The sequence below is a fragment of the Culex quinquefasciatus genome, chromosome 3, assembly GCF_015732765.1.
Source record: "Culex quinquefasciatus strain JHB chromosome 3, VPISU_Cqui_1.0_pri_paternal, whole genome shotgun sequence".
NCBI classification, from domain to species: domain Eukaryota; kingdom Metazoa; phylum Arthropoda; class Insecta; order Diptera; family Culicidae; genus Culex; species Culex quinquefasciatus.
Window position 1 is genome coordinate 84,491,337 of NC_051863.1, and position 24,654 is coordinate 84,515,990.

The following is a 24,654-nucleotide window of genomic DNA, read 5'->3' on the forward strand; positions in this document are numbered from 1 at the left end:
CACCATACTCTTTTCGAGAAAGTTGTAAGCATCGAATATGAATCCGATTTATACAGCTTGAAACGTGGATTTTATAAATATCAAAATTCAAAAATGGTTTTCCCATACAAATTTATGGAAAATTGAATCGCTTTGCGCAAAGTGAGGACTGCCCAAACTTTGGGGGAGTTGACCCCAAAGGAACTGGAAAAAGTGCTGTGCTGGAAAATCGATTTTGATATTACACCCTAATGAAACATTTAGCTCGATAACTTTGCATAGCATGCCATAGCCTAGCATAACGAGTCTGCACCACGCTGTAGGGGGTGCCGCAATGGTCAATTCACATTTAGCTCGATAAATTTGTGATATAAAAAAATATTTTACTTGTGAATTAAACAACACCAAATCGACAAGTACTGATGTGATAAAAAATGTAAAACATTTTAGGAACAAATGACAATGAAGATGAAACAATTTTGGCAACTTAAAATAAAATTGTGTGAAAATATATGATAATAATATTTTTATGTACTAATTTCGTTCCAGTGTGGTTTAAAATCTTAGGATGGCAATTGTTTTACACACATAACTGTTCCTGCAAACATGCACCCAGAAGTTATTGCAATGCTATTTGTTCACTTACCCTCCAGTATTTGTTCTTTGAGTCAAGTTGGAGTAAATAGAAAATTGGAATAAAACGAGTTAATAAAGTACTTTGAAGATTTTTTCCTCAATTCAGGAAATTTGAATGATTTCGTTATCCAATAAATCACATTTTTTACTTCTGGCACTGAACTCATAATTTGTACAATAGTTCAAAATTATAAGCCAATTTTGTTTTATAACTGATTATTAGCTGGCATCTGGAGCAAACTGGGAATCATGAGGCAAATTGGACAAGTCGTTGTATCCAACGTTTGTAAACGATTTCCAAATTTGAAGCATTTAACTGCTCTAAAAAATACTGCCCAGATTCAATCTGCAGTCCCGATTCGCCCAAGTTGACGGTAGTTTTTCTTTGAACGCATACTTACTTTCTTTGATGATTTGTTCATCTGGATAGGTACGAAGATTCAGTCTTGAGTTGTCTTCTGAAGGCGTAGCATCTGTGTAAATATATTCAAAAGATATTACATCAAAAATATGTTGATAGAATTGACTTACTTTAAATTTCAATTATATTAAAATAAACAAAAACCAACAAAACTAAAAAAATAAATGGTTACGCATTCTCAATTTGATTGTTTCTTCAGAGCAGAATCAAAGTTTGTATGGAAAATGATGGCGGTTCTTCAGCGCTTATTTTCCATACATGATTTGAAAGTTCAGCAAACTCTAAATTTTTATGTGAATTTGATTGTGCGTTATTCTGAAGAGTGTCTAATGTAAATGCTTCCCCATGAAGTATAGTGTGCATACAAATTGTTGGTCGATGTTATTTATAAAAACCCAGTATTATTATGATTTGTGTTTTTTTAATTTAAATTGTACGATATTATTTCTGTGCAAAATATCATAAATTAATTCAAAATGTTCAGAATGTTTATAAGGGTGGTCCAAATCCGGGCCTAGTTAAGGCTATCCCCTGAAATTGAATATTCGCTTCGCTTTGCTAGGAGACGATGATGAGAACCAATTCCACCTGAACTAGATTCACACAGATTTCACACAGATTCCACACCATGGCAGCCGTCCAATGCCGTCCAAAGCCGTCCATTGCCGGCCGCTCCCATCTCGACTGCGGGTAGAGGTTTTAGAAGACGGAAAGTGTTGATGCCCCACTTTTTTCAGAGTATTAAGGGAAAATTTCCACAGTATCCTCAAGTAAGTTTTGCTTGGAGTTGGACGGTTTTGGGAAGGTAAATGGTCTCAGGAGTCACCCTAGGCGAGTGGTAACGACCGTTTGAATTGGTATTCGAATTCTTCGTGTGTTCTCATTTCTAATGGGAAAGCTTTCAATTCTTCTAGGCTATTTTTGTTTGCGAGGTATTTTAGTTTTGATATTCAACTTGCATTCAATTTGATTCTTTGTCCGATTCTTGAATTCAACCATATTAGTATAAGTCCTCCACGGTAATGTGGAAAGCATTTTGCTTGCCAATCTTAAGGACAGGGGATCGAACACCGTCGTGAGCTTCATGTTTTTTCATTAATTCCAAATTCCATGAGTCTAGAACTTTCTCGTTGGGAGCAGATGGGTATCAAACCCAGGACCATTCGCTTATAAAGCGAACACCGTAACTGTCCAGCCACGACCGCTCCTCGCTATCCCCTGAAATCCAATATTGACCCATAACTAGGCTAAATTACAAATTTGAGTTTATTCTGACCACGGGAGCCCCTCCCTCTTATCGCTTGAAGTTTTTATGGGAAAAACCGTCAAAATGTATGGAGAAAAGCAACTGTTTCAGATTTTTACCTGTGAAAGGCGCAATAATAAAAAAAATGAAAAAACTTTCCTGTAGATACCATATTTTTAGGATTTTTTTGCGAAAAAGTTATTAGCTTCCGAAAAAGACCATTGTTGCGCGGCTGGCTCAAAGTGGCAACATTACAGGCTGGCAGGAAAGCTAACACGCACGTGAGTTTAAAAATAATTGTTTCTAGTAGCCCCTTGCAGCCGTCACTCGGAAATGGTCATTTTTGAAGGCTAATTACTATTTGAAAAAAATCCAAAAGTTTTCCCAAATTTAATGTAGATCTTAATTCCTAGAATTGGTAAGAAATGGATAGTTATTGCGCCTTTCAGTTGCTTTTCTTCATACATTGTGACTATTTTTTCCATACCAACTTGTAATTAAGCCTAGTGATGGATCAATCTTTGATTTCAGGGGGTATCCCCGATTAAACCTGGATTTTGACCACCCTATTGTATATTTCAGAACAAAATCAAAATAAATTGTTCAAAATAGAATGAAACAGAATGATTCATAAACAATAAATTGATTCTATTTTTTCTATTTTTTGTTGTATACAGTGCTTGCTCGGTAATTGGGCGTCATAAACAATAACGAAGCAAAAATATCGAGGGGTAAGTATATGCAAAAAAAAAAACAATTTGATCAATTAATAATACTTTTTTAAGCTTATATGATTATTTTTTGAAAATTGATAGGTTTTTTACTAGAAATATATTAGAGCATGTTATTATTTTATTTTAGTTAAATATATTTTGCATTGGAGATCTTCACGTCATTTTCCAATCAGCGCAGTTGGCGAGAAGCATTCGATAACTGGGCCCCTAAGAGCAAGAGAAGTCAATCGGCTAACTGATGGAACCAGCGAAGTCAGTTTGCTCTGAGTGAAAGAGCGATAGTAAGCGAAAAACTGCGAAGATGCGAAAAAGATGCCGATTTAGTTCTCTCGTTCTTAGCATTCTTAGCATGGGGAACTAGGGACAATAATTAGGTTCTCTTTACTGTACGTTCTATACACATGTAAGTATTTGAAGGAAACATGTATTTTTTATGAAACAATCTGAGGTTAGAAATGATACATAACACAAGAATGATTAATGTTTAGTTTAGTTAATTCAGCAAATGTCATTGTATCCAATGTACACCTTACATATGCATTTTGAGAAGCAGTTTTATTGCAGTAAAATAGCTGTGAGTGATGAAAGGTTTGGTTATGTCACTGCCTGTAAAAAAATGAACAGACACCGAGCTGGATTGCACAAAAAAATTATGGAGAACGGGTAGCTTGTTGTGCAATATTGCCCCTGTTCGCATAAATGTCCCATATGCATTTTCATCACAGTTTGGTAAAAAATCGTGTACTTTTTCCAAAATACCAAAAATATAAAAAAACCAAAATATCCAATACCGTCATCTGGGGCGAATCGGGACAGCTGTTTTTGCCTTTTTAATGTACAATTTTTGAATATTTTAATTGGTTTCGGATAGGACAAACACAGGTGCCCAAAAATAGTGCATCGATTTCCAAATTTCAAAGCTGCTGTCCCTATTCAAACTGTAGTCTCGATTCGCCCCAGATGACGATAAATTGTTCTAGAAACCTTGAAGAAATCCAGTTGTTTCGCGAAAACTTAAAACACGTAGCCTGATGTGTGGGACAAACGTGCCTTGAGTTTTTCTAAGCTTGTTTTGTTTTATATATATCGGACATTTATGTGAACATGGGCATTACAGTCCGTTTTTAAACCATTAAATAAAAAAGAAAAGTTTAAGGGGGCTCCAACTCGAGGCTTCCATACGATTTGATTTGAAGCACATTTTATCGATTTTAGTTTTGCACAGTATTTAATATTAGTTTAACGATTAGTCCACAGCAAATGAAAGCACGCTTCTACTGATGCTCAACACTTACAATCGATACAATCGAGTTCGTCACTGGTATCATATGGACAGTCAACTCTTCCATTGCATCTTAGGGATCGTGGAATACATGGACCATTTTCACAGCGAAACATATTGCGATTGCACCTGTCAATGTCTGTTTCGAGATTTTTTGTTCGTGAGGGATTTAACAGACAAGAAGAGCAATTGGTTAAGAACGTAAAGGAAACAAATTTGGAATGAAATGATTGCTTGAATTACAAGACATACATACACAAATAATACAGAAAAAGTTCTTCTGAATATTATACCAATTGTCGTTTTTTTTCATTTGGTCCTTCTTCAAAAGTTATTTCAATAAGGCACCATCACCTGGGATGAATCGGAATACATGGCTGGGTGTAACACTGGGACCATTGGAACAGCTGTTTTTTAGATTTGGTTGGTTAGATCAGACACAAAGCAACAAAATTAGTACATTGATTTCCAAATTCGAAGCTTTTAAGTGCTCTAAAAACTGCTGTCCCTGTTCAGACTGTAGTTTCGATTCACCCCAGTCTTTTTGGCCTATGTTTTTGGCTCGATTCAAAGCACTTACTGCAGTTTAACTCATCGCTGCGATCGGCACAATCGTACCGCCTATCGCACTTTTGTCTCTTGTCAATGCAATTGCCATCGCCGCAGGTAAACTCATGATCTCTACATTGTGGTTCTTCATTGTTTTTTCAAAGATGATCGTGAATGAAAATAAAAATATCATGAAAAAAACAAAACAAGAAATTAACATAAACATGTAAAACATGCTTGAATAAGTGGTACTTACTGCAACCGTGTTCGTCGGAACCGTCGGCACAATCGACCCGAAGGTCACACCGCCGGGACTCCGGAATGCACTCACCGGTGTTACATCGGAATTCCGCCCTTGAGCAGGTACCTGAGCAAAAAAGCAATCGGAAATTTAAAAATATACAACAAGCTATGGGCTTGATTTGCAACAACTCACAGTTCCTCTCGTCAGACTGATCCCGACAGTCTGGTTGCCTGTTACACACAAGATATTTTGGTATGCATTGGCCATCGTTACACGTGAACTCGTTCGCCCGACATGCTAAAGTAGAAATGTGGATTGATAAAGGTTAGTTTGAGCGTTAGAACTTTGTTGAACAAGATAATTTAAAAATTATTTTAATTTTGGGAAGAAAGCAATTGGAGAAGCAACATGCAAACCAAGATGCATTGAATGATAGTAAAATTTATTAAATACGAAAGTTGTGTTTTATTTATTAACAAAAACAGCAATTTTTCTCAGAAATATTGTGAAACAAAAAAAAAAAAAGGAAAATATGTGTTGTTTCTGACTATTTCTATTTCACGCCAAAAAAGTTGCTTGGTATATTGTGCCGTGCGAACAAAATCAGTTTGCAAAAACATGAACATTGAACAAGCGTTCACGAAGTTGGGAACCTTGAAAAAATCCGTTTAACTTTATGGTACGTTTGAATAATTACATTTGTTTTTTTTAGAAACTTACAAAAAAAAAAAAAACATTTGGTTGTTTGGCGATCCATAATTTACAGTTTTTACTACAAATCAATGCCCATGCAAAAAAATGAATTATTCTTTTTTGACAGTTTTATTAAACACAAACAAATAACTTTCGAACAATAATAGCAGCAGAACATCAACATCTAAAAAGTTGTAATCTTATTAACCGAAACAATTCTGTTCGTCGGAGAAGTCTTTGCAGTCGTAATAACTATCACATCTTAAAGCGGCATCTATGCAGAGGTGACCATCTAGACAAGCAAATTCAGTTTCATTGCATGAACCTACAATACAGATTGTGAGCGTAACAGGTGAAGAGATCGTTAGTGCATCAAAACGTGTTTTTTTGTTGTCATATGTAGAGTCACAATAAAAATCATTATCAAAAAATATAAGTGTGAGAGTGATGTTTAGTACAGCCGCATGGAAAGTAGTGAATTAAGATACGGGTGATATGAAAGAGTGTTTCATTAGTTAATCGATAGAGTATTGAAAAAAGGAATCGTATGTAATACGTACGACAATTGTGTTCATCCGAACCATCTCGGCAGTCTCGGTGACCATCACAGCGCTGGGAATGTTCAATACAGGTACCATCAGGACACTCGTGTTGTGGGCAGCGCTGTTTGGCCAAATTTCGGGTTAATGCATTTAACTATTTATATTGAAGCAATAAACACTCACCTCTGCTGGGGGATAGTAATGATCACAGTTTCGCTCGTCACTTCCATCGTTGCAATCCTGACGCCGGTCACATTGCCGATCAATGTCGATGCAGCTGCCATCGTCGCAGGAGAACTCATCGACAGTGCATCGCTGACCTAAATGAATAAGGTGATTTTAGTAAGAAAATGTTTAGAAGAAGATGTATATGATAAAAGAACCAATTCGATAAAGCAATGATGAGTTTTATATTTGTTATACATAAACATATAGGATAGGGGAGGTGGGGGTAAGACGGCCAGGCGGGGTAAGACGGCCATGTGCTTGTTTTACTACTAAACATGATAAAAGTTACCCAAATATCTAATGATATTGTACCTTAGGCTAAATAAGTTACTTTGAGCCACTTTTTGCAAAACTAAAAATTGGTTTGTTAACCAAATTTTGATAATTAAGAAAAAATTGTCGTAATCACCAGTGTGTCGTAATATTTATCTTTTGAAAAAAGTACATTAATTATAAACTGTTTTAAAAACATTTTGGAGCATATTACTGAAAGCTTTTCATTTCGCAGTCATGGTGATAATGTCCTTAACAGTATTATATAAAAATATTATATTTTTATGTATTTTTATCTTAGTTATCTAAGTTGCAAAATACGGTGGCCGTCTTACCCCCGCAAGAGGAGGAAGGATCGAAAAAGCACATTTTTTTAAAATCAATAAAAAGTAAAGAAACGTTTATTTTAAAGATACCAAGTTAGGTATTTTCTATAAAGGAGACTTCCAACTAGGATCTGTACTAAGTTGGAGTTGAAAATAATGGTTTATTTTGATTTTAAATGAGTTTTTACCTTAGGGTGGCCGTCTTACCCCCATCTCCCCTAGTGAATGTATGGTGCATTACAGTCAAAACATGTTTTCTATCCTCAATCTTTGTGTTTTCTTGTAATAGAGGAACGCATTTTTTTTTTGCATCGAACAGCTTTAAAAAAAATCAAAAATCAAATTATTCGCTCTACAGCATTTTGCCTTGGCGTTCTCGATTGCGAGATTCCTACTCGAAACTAGGTGTTCGAAGGCTTTATTGTTGAGGCAATTGCAAACCTCTTTTTACACCTTAGCTTCCATCCATCCCGGGATTCGAACTGACGACCTTTGGATTGTTAGTCCAACTGTCTACCAGTGACTCCACCGAGACAAGACCCAGGGAGAAGACTCCTGCACATGGACTGAGCTAACGACCTAATCTTTAGGTTAGTCCGAGCCAACATTTACTTCCCGTCCGACGGAAGGCGTGATCAGACAAATCTCGTCTCGAACAATGCCATCGGGACCGTCAGGGATCGAACCCAGGCCGACTGGGTGAGAGGCAATCACGCTTACCCCTACACCACGGTTCCCGGCGCATCGGACAGCTTATGTCAGGCCTGTCCAACGTCCGGCCCGTGAAGCCATTTCATCCGGCCCGCGACAGCTTTTCAAAATAGTTTTATGAACGGCCCTCAAGGCTGATATTGAAGTGTTCAATAAATAAAATGAGTGTATAAATAAATGAAAAGCTATGGATCAAATTTTCACCTGTACATTTTGCTTGTGCAATAAAATGTTGCATATTCAACGTATTATTTGGATTTTTTTTTCTATTTTAAAAATATTTTTGTTTCAAATGCAAAAGTTATTCATGTTTGAATAAGGGTAATTCTCTACCAACTCACACGAAATCGGGAAAGTTGCCCTGACCCCTCTTCGATTTGCGTGAAACTTTGTCCTAAGGGGTAATTTTTGTCCCTGATCACGAATCCGAGGTCCGTTTTTTGATATCTCGTGACGGAGGGGCGGTACGACCCCTTCAATTTTTGAACATGCGAAAAAAGAGGTATTTTTCAATAATTTGCAGCCTGAAACGGTGATGAGATAGAAATTTGGTGTCAAAGGGACTTTTATGTAAAATTGGACGCCCGATTTGATGGCGTACTCAGAATTCCGAAAAAACGTATTTTTCATCGAAAAAACACTAAAAACGTTTTAAAAATCCTCCCATTTTTCGTTACTCGACTGTAAAAACTTTTGGAACATGTCATTTTATGGGAACAAAATTTTTCATTTTAAAATTTCGTGTTTTTTCTAACTTTGCAGGATTATTTTTTAGAGTGTAACAATGTTCTACAAAGTTGTAGAACAGACAATTACAAAAATTTTGATATACAGACATAAGGGGTTTGCTTATAAACATCACGAGTTATCGGGATTTTACAAAAAAAAAAGTTTTGAAAAAGTTACTTTTTGCGTTTCTCTTTGTTTCGTCGTCCGTGTCTGTCGCGGGTGACCATGAACGGCCATGATCGATGACGACCAACTATTTCAATTTTTTTTCGTAAAATCACGATAACTCGTGATGTTTATAAGCAAACCCCTTATGTCTGTATATCAAAATTTTTGTAATTGTCTGTTCTACAACTTTGTAGAACATTGTTACACTCTAAAAAATAACAAAATGTGCATTGTACCCAAGGGGTGTAAATACTTTTTTTACATACTATATAACTTAAAATAATGTGATTTTCTGATTTAATTGTTTTGTAATTAATTTTGTCAATTACAATTGGGTCCTAAAATTAAGCTTAAATTGATGATATAAAACATATTTTTCTGAGAAAAATGACTCTTTGTTCGTCCGCAAAGGATTTAAAATTGATTTTTATTCATTTTTTTTTAAACTAACTTCGTGGGCCTTCTTGACAAGAGCTTCCTACATGACAGCTCATTCCAAGGGGACCATAGTTGATCTATCGTAATATGTTGTCTTTTATCTTTTTATTTTATTTTTTTTTGCTAAAAATTATTAAAAATCATCATGATGAATAGTATGATGAATAGTAAAAAATGAGGCATGATAAAATATATTAAAACAAAATATGGATTCAAATCTAAAAAATACTTTCCGAGTAACTTTTTCAAAACTTTTTTTTTGTAAAATCACGATAACTCGTGATGTTTATAAGCAAACCCCTTATGTCTGTATATCAAAATTTTTGTAATTGTCTGTTCTACAACTTTGTAGAACATTGTTACACTCTAAAAAATAACCCTGCAAAGTTAGAAAAAACACGAAATTTTAAAATGAAAAATTTTGTTCTAAATGAAAAAATGACCCTTCTGGGTCAATGTAGATTCGAAAAGCACATTAAATTTCCCATAAAATGACATGTTCCAAAAATTTTTACAGTCGAGTAACGGAAAATGGGAGAATTTTAAAACGTTTTTAGTGTTTTTTTCGATGAAAAATACGTTTTTTCGGAATTCTGAATACGCCATCAAATCGGGCGTCCAATTTTACATAAAAGTCCCTTTGACACCAAATTTCTATCTCATCACCGTTTCAGGCTGCAAATTATTGAAAAATACCTCTTTTTTCGCATGTTCAAAAATTGAAGGGGTCGTACCGCCCCTCCGTCACGAGATATCAAAAAACGGACCTCGGATTCGTGATCAGGGACAAAAGTTACCCCTTAGGACAAAGTTTCTAGCAAATCGAAGAGGGGTCGGGGCAACTGCTGTGTGAGTTGGCGGAGAATTACCCATAATCAATTTTCAATTATTGAAAATGGCACAAGAAAACAAAATTATCCATTTCGTAAATATGTGATATATATTTTTTTTAAACTTGGATTGCAGTCTTAAAATTTTCATAAAGAAATTTATATTTTTCGAAACTTTTTAATTTTGTGTGCTTAAAATCATTTAAAAATAATTGAAAAAAGGTACACAATATCGCAAAAAAAGTATTTTTTAGATTTGAATCCATATTTTGTTTTAATATATTTTATCATGCCTCATTTTTTACTATTCATCATGATGATTTTTAATAATTTTTAGCAAAAAAAAAAAAAAATAAAAAGATAAAAGACAACATATTACGATAGATCAACTATGGTCCCCTTGGAATGAGCTGTCATAAAGGAAGCTCTTGTCAAGAAGGCCCACGAAGTTAGTTTAAAAAAAAATGAATAAAAATCAATTTTAAATCCTTTGCGGACGAACAAAGAGTCATTTTTCTCAGAAAAATATGTTTTATATCATCAATTTAAGCTTAATTTTAGGACCCAATTGTAATTGACAAAATTAATTACAAAACAATTAAATCAGAAAATCACATTATTTTAAGTTATATAGTATGTAAAAAAAGTATTTACACCCCTTGGGTACAATGCACATTTTGTGATGAAACATGTAAACAATTTAAAGTTTGACAGAAACTTAGTACTACGTTTTGTTCAGAAAAGTTTGTACACCTCTCGAAAAATTAACATAAATAAAGTTATTTGTTGACAAATCACCATAAATCCAGTCTCTCAACTCCAAATAGGCATCCTTGATTGATTAAAAAAATAATTTGGATTGAATATAAAGTTTACTAACTACTTAGGATAAAAGTTTATAAAACTCTGGAAATTCTATATAAAACTTATTTAAACCTAATTTTGCAAACTTTTAATTTAACTAAATGAAATATATTACCATAGAATTGCTAAATAAACATTTTGGAGTGGGTATAACACCGTTTTGGGGGTCTTTGTATCGATAGAATAGATTTATCGTTGGAATTTCGTACTAACCCGGAATTACGTCGTCGGGAAATCCGCCGGCATCCGAACCGGTCCACGATTCACAAGTCAACCTATGTGGCATCGGAATGGGCATAAAATTTCCGATCTTTTGATACCCAAACGTTTAGGTTTTCTTTAAAACCCACGTTACCTGAGCAAAAAGTAAGTTTGATCAACGAGAACAAAAATTACAAACTTCCATACATTTTTGGCTGGTTGTTCAAACCAAACCATAACAACGTTTTTACCTAGGTTTTTAACAGTCAAGTTACTAAGCCCCGTTTCAGCGTTACATGGATTTTCAAAAAGCTGTAACCTGGTGAAAATTACATGAAATATCAACTTCATATATACCATTGGATTCGAAAATTAATCAACTTTAAGATAAAACTATTTAATATGGTGGTTTAGGGGGGCGGGTCCCCGGGGGGAGGGGCCAAAGAAAAAAAAACAGCGTTACATGGAATTCAAGGGCTCAGAGCACATCGTAAAATAACCCAAAATACCAACTTATATAGGTTTTTAGAAAGGGGAGAACCTCTACTTTAAGGGAAAAATATTTAAAACATTTTAAAAATATTTTAACAATTTTTAAAAAATAGTTATCGTAACTATTTTTACAAAAGTAATATTCAATTGAACTGTAAAGCCAAATTTTGAAGCAATATGGTCATGCGACATATCAAAATTCATGAAATTATTCAAGGAATCGATATATGAGCAATTCAACCTGATTCGGTTGAACCGGTTCAAATAACCGGTACCGGTTGAACCGATTCCGGGGTTGTATCACTAACCATGTCATGCGACGTGTCAAAACTCTTCAAATTAGCTCAACAATCTTTTCGTGATAAATTTGAACCGATTCAGTTGAACCGGTTCAAATAACCGGTACCGGTCTGAACCGATTCAGTGTTTTTACTGCAAATCATGCCTTGCGACGTGTCAAAACTCTTCAAATTAGCTCAACAATCTTTTCGTGATAAATTTGAACCGATTCAGTTGAACCGGTTCAAATAACCGGTACCGGTCTGAACCGATTCAGTGTTTTTACTGCAAATCATGCCTTGCGACGTGTCAAAACTCTTCAAATAATCTCAATAATCTTTTCGTGATAATTTTGAACCGATTCAGTTGAACCGGTTCAAATAACCGGTACCGGTTTGAACCGATTCCGTGTTTTTACTGCAAATCATGCCATGCGACGTGTCGAAACTCTTCAAATAATCTCAACAATCTTTTCGTGATAATTTTGAACCGATTCAGTTGAACCGGTTCAAATAACCGGTACCGGTCTGAACCGATTCAGTGTTTTTACTGCAAATCATGCCTTGCGACGTGTCAAAACTCTTCAAATAATCTCAATAATCTTTTCGTGATAATTTTGAACCGATTCAGTTGAACCGGTTCAAATAACCGGTACCGGTCTGAACCGATTCAGTGTTTTTACTGCAAACCATGCCTTGCGACGTGTCAAAACTCTTCAAATAATCTCAATAATCTTTTCGTGATAATTTTGAACCGATTCAGTTGAACCGGTTCAAATAACCGGTACCGGTTTGAATCGATTCCGTGTTTTTACAGCAAACCATGTAGTGCGACGTGTCAACAATTTTCAAATAATCTCTACAATCTATTGGTACTGAATATGAACCGATTCAGTGAAACCGGTTCAAACAACCGGTACCGGTTTAAATCGATTCCGTGTTTTTACAACAAACCATGTCGTGCGACGTGTCGAACATTTTCAAATAATCTCAACATTATATTGGTACCGTCATCAGGGGTGACAATGGGTCTGGGGGGTGAGATTGGGTCATACAAATATCAGCATTTTGGTATGACCTAATCTCACCCTCCAGACCCAATGTCACCCCTGATGACGGTAATGAAATTGAACCAATATGGTTGAACCAGATCAAATTACCGGTACCGGTAAGGACCAATTTTATGGTTTATAGCAATCCAAGTAATGCTACCTGTTTTCGTGAATAATTTGAACCGATTTTGTTGTACTGTTTCAAAAATCTGGTAACGATTCGCACATATTCCATGATTTTAATGCAATGATATGGTCATGCGACGTTTTACATAAGGCTACTGCAAATATTTTTCATAGTTTTGTCACTACCATCCCTTCGAAATCTACTCGAAATATCAGGGGGCAAAAGACATTTCAAAAAACTTGTAAATTTCGATAGAAATTTATGTGCAATCAGCTGAAATCAATTTAAAATGCATTCCTTTGCGTTCAGAATCATTTTTAGCATAAGCTGGTTTGAAAAAAAATATTTTCGATGTAAACCTTTTTGCAATGTTTGTCGTATTTCAAATTATTTCCTTTTGACTTGAACAGTCCAACGTACAAAAATAACAACCGTTTCCTACCATTAATTGATAAATTGATAAATTGATAAATTGATAAATTGATAAATTGATAAATTGATAAATTGATAAATTGATAAATTGATAAATTGATAAATTGATAAATTGATAAATTGATAAATTGATAAATTGATAAATTGATAAATTGATAAATTGATAAATTGATAAATTGATAAATTGATAAATTGATAAATTGATAAATTGATAAATTGATAAATTGATAAATTGATAAATTGATAAATTGATAAATTGATAAATTGATAAATTGATAAATTGATAATTTGATTAATTGATAAATTGATAAATTGATAAAATGATAAATTGATAAATTGATAAATTGATAAATTGATAAATTGATAAATTGATAAATTGATAAATTGATAAATTGATAAATTGATAAATTGATAAATTGATAAATTGATAATTGATAAATTGATAAATTGATGAGTAATTGATAAATTGATAAATTGATAAATTGATAAATTGATAAATTGATAAATTGATAAATTGATAAATTGATAAATTGATAAATTGATAAATTGATAAATTGATAAATTGATAAATTGATAAATTGACAAATTGATAAATTGATAAATTGATAAATTGATAAATTGATAAATTGATAAATTGATAAATTGATAAATTGATAAATTGATAAATTGATAAATTGATAAATTGATAAATTGATAATTGATAAATTGATAAATTGATGAGTAATTGATAAATTGATAAATTGATAAATTGATAAATTGATAAATTGATAAATTGATAAATTGATAAATTGATAAATTGATAAATTGATAAATTGATAAATTGATAAATTGATAAATTGATAAATTGATAAATTGATAAATTGATAAATTGATAAATTGATAAATTGATAAATTGATAAATTGATGATAAATTGATAAATTGATAAATTGATAAATTGATAAATTGATAAATTGATAAATTGATAAATTGATAAATTGATAAATTGATAAATTGATAAATTGATAAATTGATAAATTGATAAATTGATAAATTGATAAATTGATAAATGATAAAATGATAAAATGATAAAATGATAAAATGATAAAATGATAAAATGATAAAATGATAAAATGATAAAATGATAAAATGATAAAATGATAAAATGATAAAATGATAAAATGATAAAATGATAAAATGATAAAATGATAAAATGATAAAATGATAAAATGATAAAATGATAAAATGATAAAATGATAAAATGATAAAATGATAAAATGATAAAATGATAAAATGATAAAATGATAAAATGATAAAATGATAAAATGATAAAATGATAAAATGATAAAATGATAAAATGATGATAAAATGATAAAATGATAAAATGATAAAATGATAAAATGATAAAATGATAAAATGATAAAATGATAAAATGATAAAATGATAAAATGATAAAATGATAAAATGATAAAATGATAAAATGATAAAATGATAAAATGATAAAATGATAAAATGATAAAATGATAAAATGATAAAATGATAAAATGATAAAATGATAAAATGATAAAATGATAAAATAATTATAATTGGCATAATTAAATGTACAGTCCAGACTCGGTTATCCGATGGCCTGGCAAAATTTATTCAATTCAATTTATCAATTTATCAATTTATCAATTTACCAATTTATCAATTTATCAATTTATCAATTTATCAATTTATCAATTTGTCAATTTATCAATTTATCAATTTATCAATTTATCAATTTATCAATTTATCAATTTATCAATTTATCAATTTATCAATTTATCAATTTATCAATTTATCAATTTATCAATTTATCAATTTATCAATTTATCAATTTATCAATTTATCAATTTATCAATTTATCAATTTATCAATTTATCAATTTATCAATTTATCAATTTATCAATTTATCAATTTATCAATTTATCAATTTATCAATTTATCAATTTATCAATTTATCAATTTATCAATTTATCAATTTATCAATTTATCAATTTATCAAATTATCAATTTATCAATTTATTAATTTGATCTGGTTCAACCATATTGGTTCAATTTCATTACCGTCATCCGGGGTGACATTGGGTCATACAAAAATGCTGATATTTGTATGACCCAATCTCACCCCCCAGACCCATTGTCACCCCTGATGACGGTACCAATATAATGTTGAGATTATTTGAAAATGTTCGACACGTCGCACGACATGGTTTGTTGTAAAAACACGGAATCGATTTAAACCGGTACCGGTTGTTTGAACCGGTTTCACTGAATCGGTTCATATTCAGTACCAATATATTGTAGAGATTATTTGAACATTGTTGACACGTCGCACTACATGGTTTGCTGTAAAAACACGGAATCGATTCAAACCGGTACCGGTTATATGAACCGGTTCAACTGAATCGGTTCAAAATTATCACGAAAAGATTGTTGAGATTATTTGAAGAGTTTCGACACGTCGCATGGCATGATTTGCAGTAAAAACACGGAATCGGTTCAAACCGGTACCGGTTATTTGAACCGGTTCATTTGAATCGGTTCAAATTTATCACGAAAAGATTGTTGAGATTATTTGAAGAGTTTTGACACGTCGCAAGGCATGATTTGCAGTAAAAACACTGAATCGGTTCAGACCGGTACCGGTTATTTGAACCGGTTCAACTGAATCGATTCAAAGTTATCACGAAAAGATTGTTGAGCTAATTTGAAGAGTTTTGACACGTCGCATGACATGGTTAGTGATACAACCCCGGAATCGGTTCAACCGGTACCGGTTATTTGAACCGGTTCAACCGAATCAGGTTGAATTGCTCATATATCGATTCCTTGAATAATTTCATGAATTTTGATATTTCGCATGACCATATTGCTTCAAAATTTGGCTTTACAGTTCAATTGAATATTACTTTTGTAAAAATAGTTACGATAACTATTTTTTAAAAATTGTTAAAATATTTTTAAAATGTTTTAAATATTTTTCCCTTAAAGTAGAGGTTCTCCCCTTTCTAAAAACCTATATAAGTTGGTATTTTGGGTTATTTTACGATGTGCCCTGAGCCCTTGAATTCCATGTAACGCTGTTTTTTTTTCCTTTGGCCCCTCCCCCCGGGGACCCGCCCCCCTAAACCACCATATTAAATATTTTTATCTTAAAGTTGATTAATTTTCGAATCTAATGGTATATATGAAGTTGATATTTCATGTAATTTTCACCAAGTTACAGCTTTTTGAAAATCCATGTAACGCTAAAATGGGGCTTAGTAGTCTACGGGTACTTTTCTGGCATAGTTGCCTGACTGTTAACGAAAAATCTATTCTATCGAAACAAATACCCCCAAAACGGTGTTATACCCACTCCAAAATGTTTATTTAGCAATTCTATGGTAATATATTGACATTTAGTTGTATTAAAAGTTTGCAAAATTCAGTTTGGATAAGTTTTATATAGAATTTCCAGAGTTATATAAACTTTTATACTAAGTAGTTGGAAAACTTTATATTCAATCCAAATTATTTTTTTAATCAGTCAAGAATGCCTATTTGGAGTTGGGAGACTGGATTTATGGTGATTTGTCAACAAATAACTTTATTTATGTTAATTTTTCGAGAGGTGTACAAACTTTTTTTGCACCTTTTATGATTTCTGTAATTTGTTATATAAACTATTTTTATAGAAATCATCTTTTCATTAGCTTTTTGTAGAAAAATGTTCGGCATGAGTTTCTGAACAAAACGTAGTACTAGGTTTCTGTCAAACTTTAAATTGTTTACATGTTTCATCACAAAATATGTATTGTGCCTTAGGGGTGTAAATACTTTTTTACATACTGTATTTGTTTTCTTTCTATATCTCAAGAATATGTGAATCATATTTGTAACACTAGCTTATATATTTGTTTATTTTAAATGAACCTAATAAAAACAATTTATGACTTTTTTTTTACTTTTAAACACTATCAAACATTAGTTCCGGCCTGCCACTGCTTCAGAAAAATCTGATCTGGCCCGCTAGGCCAAAAGGTTAGGCACCCCTGGCTTATGTTTTCATATTACAGTCCAGACTCGATTATCTGAAGGCCTCAGCGAATTTTCACTTTGGAATCACGAAAAAATGATTTTTCTATGTCTTATTAGCAATAGTTGAGCTTGCATTAGTATGACCTCTATACTACTCTACTCATACTAAAGCAAGTTGAGCTTGCTTTAGTATGACCTCTAAACTACTCCCAGGTGATTTATAGTTTTTTGAATCCAAGATGGCGGCCAACATAGCAGTGATGAAATATTGAAAAACATGCATTTTTCAATTTAATACGCAACCAACCATTTATATTTAACTGAAATGTGGTCGCAGAACTTTTATTTGATTTACGAAAAAAAACTCTTATTTGATGTTAAAAGTAGAAAAATAAAAAAAATACGCAAACAAAAAAAATTTGTTCGTGTTTTGATTATCAAAATTTCCATAAAAACCTCCGGAAAATCGAACTTCGGATAATCGAGTCTGGACTGTAGTACTTTGACGTTCGACTACAGCTTCTAAAAAGGGCTTTAAACGATATATGCATTGGAATGTTCAACTCAAAAAGGCCATAAATCGAGGCCAATGGGAAACGGTAATAGTATAAGTGCCATGGAATTTTGTTCCATAACTCAGCCTAGGCGACAACCTTACTCTGATTTTAAGCGTTTGGGATTTAGCATCAACATTCTGTCAATAGATAGCGTTGCATTAAATGTATTATTCTTATTGGATTCAGTATTATGTTGCTTTTGCTATCCTATTAGAACAGTCATGTAGTCTAGTGATAACGCTTCCGCCTTGTAAGCGATTGATCGAGAGTTCAATTTCCGGCTCGGATCAATACAGCTGGTGATCATGTCCCTTCTGGATTCGGATACTTGATAAGCTAACATTGCCGTTAACATTAAACATTTTAACTATCACTTAATCCGCTGTGTAGGTACCGCCCCGTTACTCTTCAAGAGTGTTCTTCTCAAATATTAACTTTTTAACTTATCCTTTTGAAGGTTGCGTTTCCATTGGATGCATTTAGAATTGCAAGAATTTAAATTTTTTCATAGCCTTTAGCATTATGCTTCAATTTTATACCAATCTACTGAAATCATAAAAAAGTCTGGTTTAAAATATCGAATTAGTTCTTTTATGTTGCTTTATAATGCCACAATTAAACGTAAGCGCAAAAGGTTGCAAAACGATAGCAATAAGGACATATACATGTAAATACACCCACACACACACACACATAGCAAAGTACTTACCCGGAGGACAATTCTCCTCATCTGATCGGTCTGAGCAATCGATCTGACTGTCACATCGAAATTCGCTATTTATACAAATGCCATTGTCACACTGCCATTGATCACTGTTGCAAGCGCCACTAGTGCCGTTGGATGAGTTTGAGTCTGTTTTTGTAATCCAAAATGATATGACCGTGATAGGTGTAGATGGTTAGTGCAGATTGGATTTAATTTTGGCCAGTGTCCAGCGAAATCAGCATTTTTGTTTGGTTTGTAGTTCGTAGTGTACAACCCATATCGGAATGAAAAATAAAAACGCACAAAACAGCAAAAAAGAGAATTAGTGCAATAAAACATAGTGTCAGTAACAAATGAAACTCCGTGTTCCACGCATTGTGTTATTGGTTAAATAAACTCGAAAACTATTTTTTACATTACTCATATTATGTACACTTACTACAATCAATCTCGTCACTACTGTCGGTGCAATCCACGGTTCCATCGCAACGTTTACTACTGGGAATGCACTCTCTACTTTTACAACTATTTTACAAAACGAATAAAACCATAAAATATAAAAATAAAAATATTTACAGTATTTAGCGTACTTAGTTAGTAACACAAATAACTTACTGAAACGCTCCAGCCTGGCAAATTATACAATTATTTTCATCTGTTCCGTCGGCACAATCTGACAACCCGTCACAATAACCATCTCTATCAATACATTTTTCATCACATGCGAACTCTGAATCGTTACATTCATTCGAATCTATGTACAACAAAAAAAGTAACAGTTATCGATAAGTACAACAAACTAACCTAACTAACCTAAACAACAGGATAGGAGATAAATACATAATACTAAATAAGCTTGAACCAAGGAAAATCTAGAATCGTTCAGTGAAGAAGATAGATAGGGGTAGTGCCAAAACACAATAGAACGGTCTAACAGTATTATTATAAGCGTGATTTATATAGTAATATAGTTATAGTTGAATTTTAAAGATTGCATTGTTTAATAAGGTTAGTATATTGAATAATCAAGCCGTTGCAATTATTTTTGATAGTTTATATCCCCTCAACATTCTGGAAACCGGCTCTGTAAAGTTAATTCAAGTGAGCCTTAATAAATAAACGAACTGGAAAAAATCCCCTCAACATTGGCTTGAAAAGTCAGGGGCTTGGCTTAGGCCTGAGTCAAGGACATGAAAAATATCTGCAACAGTCTAAGTAGCATATTTTCTAATTTCTTTTCCATCTCAAGATTATGGTAGAATACAAGTTTCTAGATATGAAATAATTCGAGACCTTGACCACATGCTTCCCCATGACTAATCTGAATCGCACATTTGTGTTTCACTGTGTCTTGTTATGTTGAATAAATTTAAGATAACACAACTCAACATTTTGAGTTGATGTCAGTAAACGCCATAGTTTCGTCAAGGTATGATGAATGTGGGCTCCTTAACATGATTCAATCGACAGAATTGAGCTCCCTGCCAATCAATAAAATTGTAAATTTCAGGTATAAATGCTATGAAACTATCTTAAACAACCAAGTTTATTTATGGTGGTAGACAAAATAATGGGGTGCGTGTGGTTGCTTAAAATGATTCCATACCATTTATACCCAAATTTAAAATTTAATTTATTGGCAGGGAATTCATTAAAATTCAATTCTGTTGATTAGAGCAAGTTCAAAATCAAAATTGGCCTTGGCGTTCTCGATTGCAAGATTCCTACTCGAAACTAGGTGTTCGAAGGCTTGATTTTTGAGGCAATTGCAAACCTCTTTTTACACCCTAGCTTCCATCCATCCCGGGATTCGAACTGACGACCTTCGGATTGTTAGTCCAACTGCCTACCAGCGACTCTACCGAGACAGGACCCGGGGAGACGACTCACCTACACCTGGACTGAGCTAACGACCTAACCTTTTTAGGTTAGTCCGGGGCCAACATATGCCACCGTGAGAGGCAATCACGCTACTCCTACATCACGGTCCCGGATAAGCAAGAGCAAGTTCAGAGAGCCCAAATCTATCAAACATCAACTTAAAAAAAATGTCGAGTTGTGTAATTAATAACTTAGACAATATATTGATTAGGAGAACAAAAGGGTCAATCTCTACCAACTCACTAGAAATCTTAAAAGTTGTTTCGATCTCTCTACGACTTGCTAAGAACCTTGTTAAAAGGGGTAATTTTGGTCCCTGATCTCGAATGCAGCCTGAATTGTTGATTTTGGTCCCTGATCTCGAATGCAGCCTGAATTGTTGATGATTTTGAAATATTGTTTATAAGGAACTTTATGAAAAATTAGACTCCCGATTTGATGGTTTACTAAAATTTCAAAAAAAAAAAAACACGTATTTTACACAAAAAATAATAATTTCAAACCTCTGCCATTTTTTGAACCAATACTTTAACAAATCTTAGGACATGGCATTAATAGAACAGGTAAGGTTCTTTTGGAATCTGCAATAAACCAAGTGTATTACAGTCTTAAATCAATCAATCAAATTAGTCGTTTATTTTCAGTTTAACAATTCGTGTGCACTTAAGGTCTCAATGCACTTGCGTTCCTCTAAAAAACCTCTTTGCAGTAACGATTAGTTACAAGTACTGTTTACATTATCTAAGATTACACTAACATGTTCTCACTACAATACATTTTAAAAACGTTACAAATATCTAGCTTGGCGCGGATAAAAACAAAGTATTTTACAAAGTTCTAATGCAGACAATTACACGAGAACCTGTATATAAGTCTGATGTTTGCGGCAACAGTTTTGAAAATGTTCCTTTTTGTGTTTTTCTTTGTTTTGGCGTTCATTATCTGTGGCGGGTGATCTTAAACAAACATGACAACGACCAATTTTTACAAAACTTTTTTTTTTTTTGTAAAAACGCCTTAACTTGTGATGGTTACAAGCAAACTCCACACTTTTATATTTAATTTATTTTTGTTATTGTATATTCTCAGAAATCGAAGAGGAGGCGCAACAACAGCTGTTTGAGTTGGCGAAGAATGACCCGAAATTTAAATAAGTTCTTGCAATTATTTACTATTATTAAGATCAGATAAATATATTTTAAAATATAAATAAATCATCAGTTATGAAATGTTTTGAAATGAGAACCTCATGCCAGTTAGATTGAAAAAAATAATACAGTATTTCTGACGTTTTTTTTAAATAATTCTATGAACATACTGTAAACATTCAGTGTACCGTCAGCAGGGGTGACAATTGGTCTAGGGGGTCAGAATTTCTGCATTTTTGTATGACCCAATCTCACTCCCAGACCCAATGTCACCCCTGATGACGGTATCCCACTTTAATACATTTTTATATTAAGTGTTAGCCAGATGAACAGAGTGTTTACAGTTGGTTCTTAGGACTATTACAACTACAAAACGTAAAAATTGCATCTCCGGGGTGTGAAAATTCAGCGAGTATGGATTAGTGGATTACGGATTGATCAACGGAGAAACCAGAATTACCGGGACAATTTTCCTCATCTTCCCCACTTTGGCAGTCGATCCTGCCATCACATTGGAGTCGCTTGTCTAGACATCGGCCATCGCAGAAGAACTCATCGTCGGTGCAATTATCTTCTTCCTCCTCCTCTCCGTCCTCGACATCGAAGTCTGTGTTTTTGGGTATTGCAATAAATAAAGCATAAGCAAATATGTACATTCATTGGCAAGCAAATTTAACAATGGCAATTCGATGTAAGCAATACTTTTCATGAGGTCACACTATTTTCAGAGTTGCCGAATGGTACAGTTCAAGTTGTTAACACAATGATAGTAAAGCGTTTTGCGAGTTATTGTTTTGAAAAATGGACCCCAAGCAAAGTTTTTAAAGAATTTGCTCGATGTTTGGTTTGTTTCCAAAGCTTCAAAACTGTTTACGAAATTTAACAGGCAATCATCGCTCGATTCGATTTTTTTGTTTAAAAATAAGAAAATGAAAATAGGTTAGCCATTTTTTTGTCGTTATTCGATTATCCGATGTTAATCATAACTTTGGATTACACTGACCTACGGAAATAACTGCGCATGCTCAACTCGAGGGATTTTTTTAAAGGGTTGAACGTTTTTCTCATCAAAGTTTGTATGGAGAATTAGAGTGGTTCATCGGCTTTGCATGCAATCAAAAAATCGCATGGAATATGTAGGAGAATCGAACCGTACTAATTCTCTACACACATTATGGAGAAAAACCATTCGGCCCAGTCTTTATATGTTTGATAAAATCAAAGTGCTCGTCTTTCTGAAGACTCTAAAGTTTCTTCTCGAGTTGAGCCTGCCCAGTAATTGTGTTGGTCAGTGTGATTGATTCTGGGCTGTATTACTATTATTCAACTTTATAAATATGCTAAAAGCCTGACGCTGGTTCAGCTAATTTGACGTGTTTTGTAAGAGGGATATATTTCACTTTCTAGTTAGCCGGCGTGATGCCGAAACTTTTGTTTGTGGATTTTCCAAACAAGGAGCATACTCTCTAAAAGTGAATAAAAGGATGGATGTACAAGAAAGAAATACCATATGGACAATGCAATTCGTCACTCTGATCGTGGCAGTCAACTATGCCATTGCATTTTTTGTAATCCGCTATACAAATCCCATCGTGACATTCGAAGCTATCTGGTCCACAACGATCGTTGCGCGCCGGCGAGTGCGTCTGCTGATTGTGATGATGAGAGGCGCTAGGACGATTGTGGTGATTATGATGATCCAATGACTTTAAATGGGAGTTATCGTCTGGGAGGTGTCGCGAAATTGATTGCATGAGTTGAATTGCTAGATTGAAGTTTTTTTTAAGAAAACAGTACGGACCACTTTACTAATCAAAATGTAAAGTATGCATTGCACCCTCCAAAAATATTATATAATTCTCAAATCTATCAATCCGTACTGTTTGTCAAATTTATTTGTTGGTACCAAAAAGGCCTACCAAACATGAACTGAGCGAAAAAGCTATTGTGTAAGATCTTATATGGTTTCATGTCTGGAAGGCCACTATGGCTCTATAACAAAGTGACGTGAAACGTATTCTAATTATAGCAAAAATCTATTTTTTGTTTATGTCGTTGCATTGTTTAAGCAGTTTTTTTTTTTGTTACAAAATTAGGCGGAATTTTACAAGAGGCTTCGCAATTTATACGATGCAATAAAAATAAAACATAGAAAAGATGATTTATGCTTTGACGTCACACACATTTAAAATGCATAGCAATGGGTGGCTTAAAAGCTTCTCAACGTCGATACTTACGGCAATTATGTTCATCGCTGCCGTCAGGACAATCGTCACGGCCGTTGCATTGATTGCTTTGGTGTGTGCAGGATCCATCATTACATGCAAACTACAAATGATTATAATTAAAGAATATGAAAAAAAACTTTCTATGCAACGCCTCGTCATTTCAAATGATTTTTGCTGAAGGCTCACAATTGAGAAGGATGTAGTGAAGTGTTTTTCTATATTTATGTAACTAAGGGTTTGACCGTGGCATAATTTTAGAAAACATTTGTGTTAAAAGTGAATCATTCCCGGACTTAAATTGCATAGAATATAATTTGTGAAAACGATCCACATAATTTATGGACTCCTGGTGTACAAAATCATTGCAAAAATCATAAGAAAGCGTGGATATAAACAGAAGTTGTAATAAGTGTAGGTAAGAAAAACCATAAACCTCGTTGTCATTACAGCGTCTTGAAGGGCAATTTCGTTCATCAGAACCATCTCCGCAGTCCCGAACACCATTACACTCATTGTGCTTGTCGGTACAGTCTCCGTTATCACAGGTAAATTCATAAGAGTTGCAAGAATCTGTTGAAAATTAAAAAAAATATAAAAAACCAATCAAAATCATATTAAAAAAAAACAAACTTAAT

At 33.4% G+C, this 24,654-nt stretch overlaps 1 protein-coding gene across 1 annotated transcript in view; it reads right to left on the reverse strand.

Moving 5' to 3' along the window:
- The window catches only part of LOC6041871 (basement membrane-specific heparan sulfate proteoglycan core protein), a 182,808-nt gene that overhangs the window by 28,203 nt on the left and 129,951 nt on the right, over nucleotides 1–24,654 (reverse strand). The window contains 14 exon segments of the mRNA XM_038260900.1: nucleotides 1,017–1,088; nucleotides 4,312–4,437; nucleotides 4,879–4,992; nucleotides 5,104–5,214; nucleotides 5,284–5,388; nucleotides 6,345–6,447; nucleotides 6,510–6,646; nucleotides 18,766–18,909; nucleotides 19,202–19,287; nucleotides 19,378–19,516; nucleotides 22,252–22,398; nucleotides 23,299–23,517; nucleotides 24,029–24,119; nucleotides 24,453–24,589. Coding sequence (XP_038116828.1) covers nucleotides 1,017–1,088; nucleotides 4,312–4,437; nucleotides 4,879–4,992; nucleotides 5,104–5,214; nucleotides 5,284–5,388; nucleotides 6,345–6,447; nucleotides 6,510–6,646; nucleotides 18,766–18,909; nucleotides 19,202–19,287; nucleotides 19,378–19,516; nucleotides 22,252–22,398; nucleotides 23,299–23,517; nucleotides 24,029–24,119; nucleotides 24,453–24,589 — 1,731 coding nt within the window.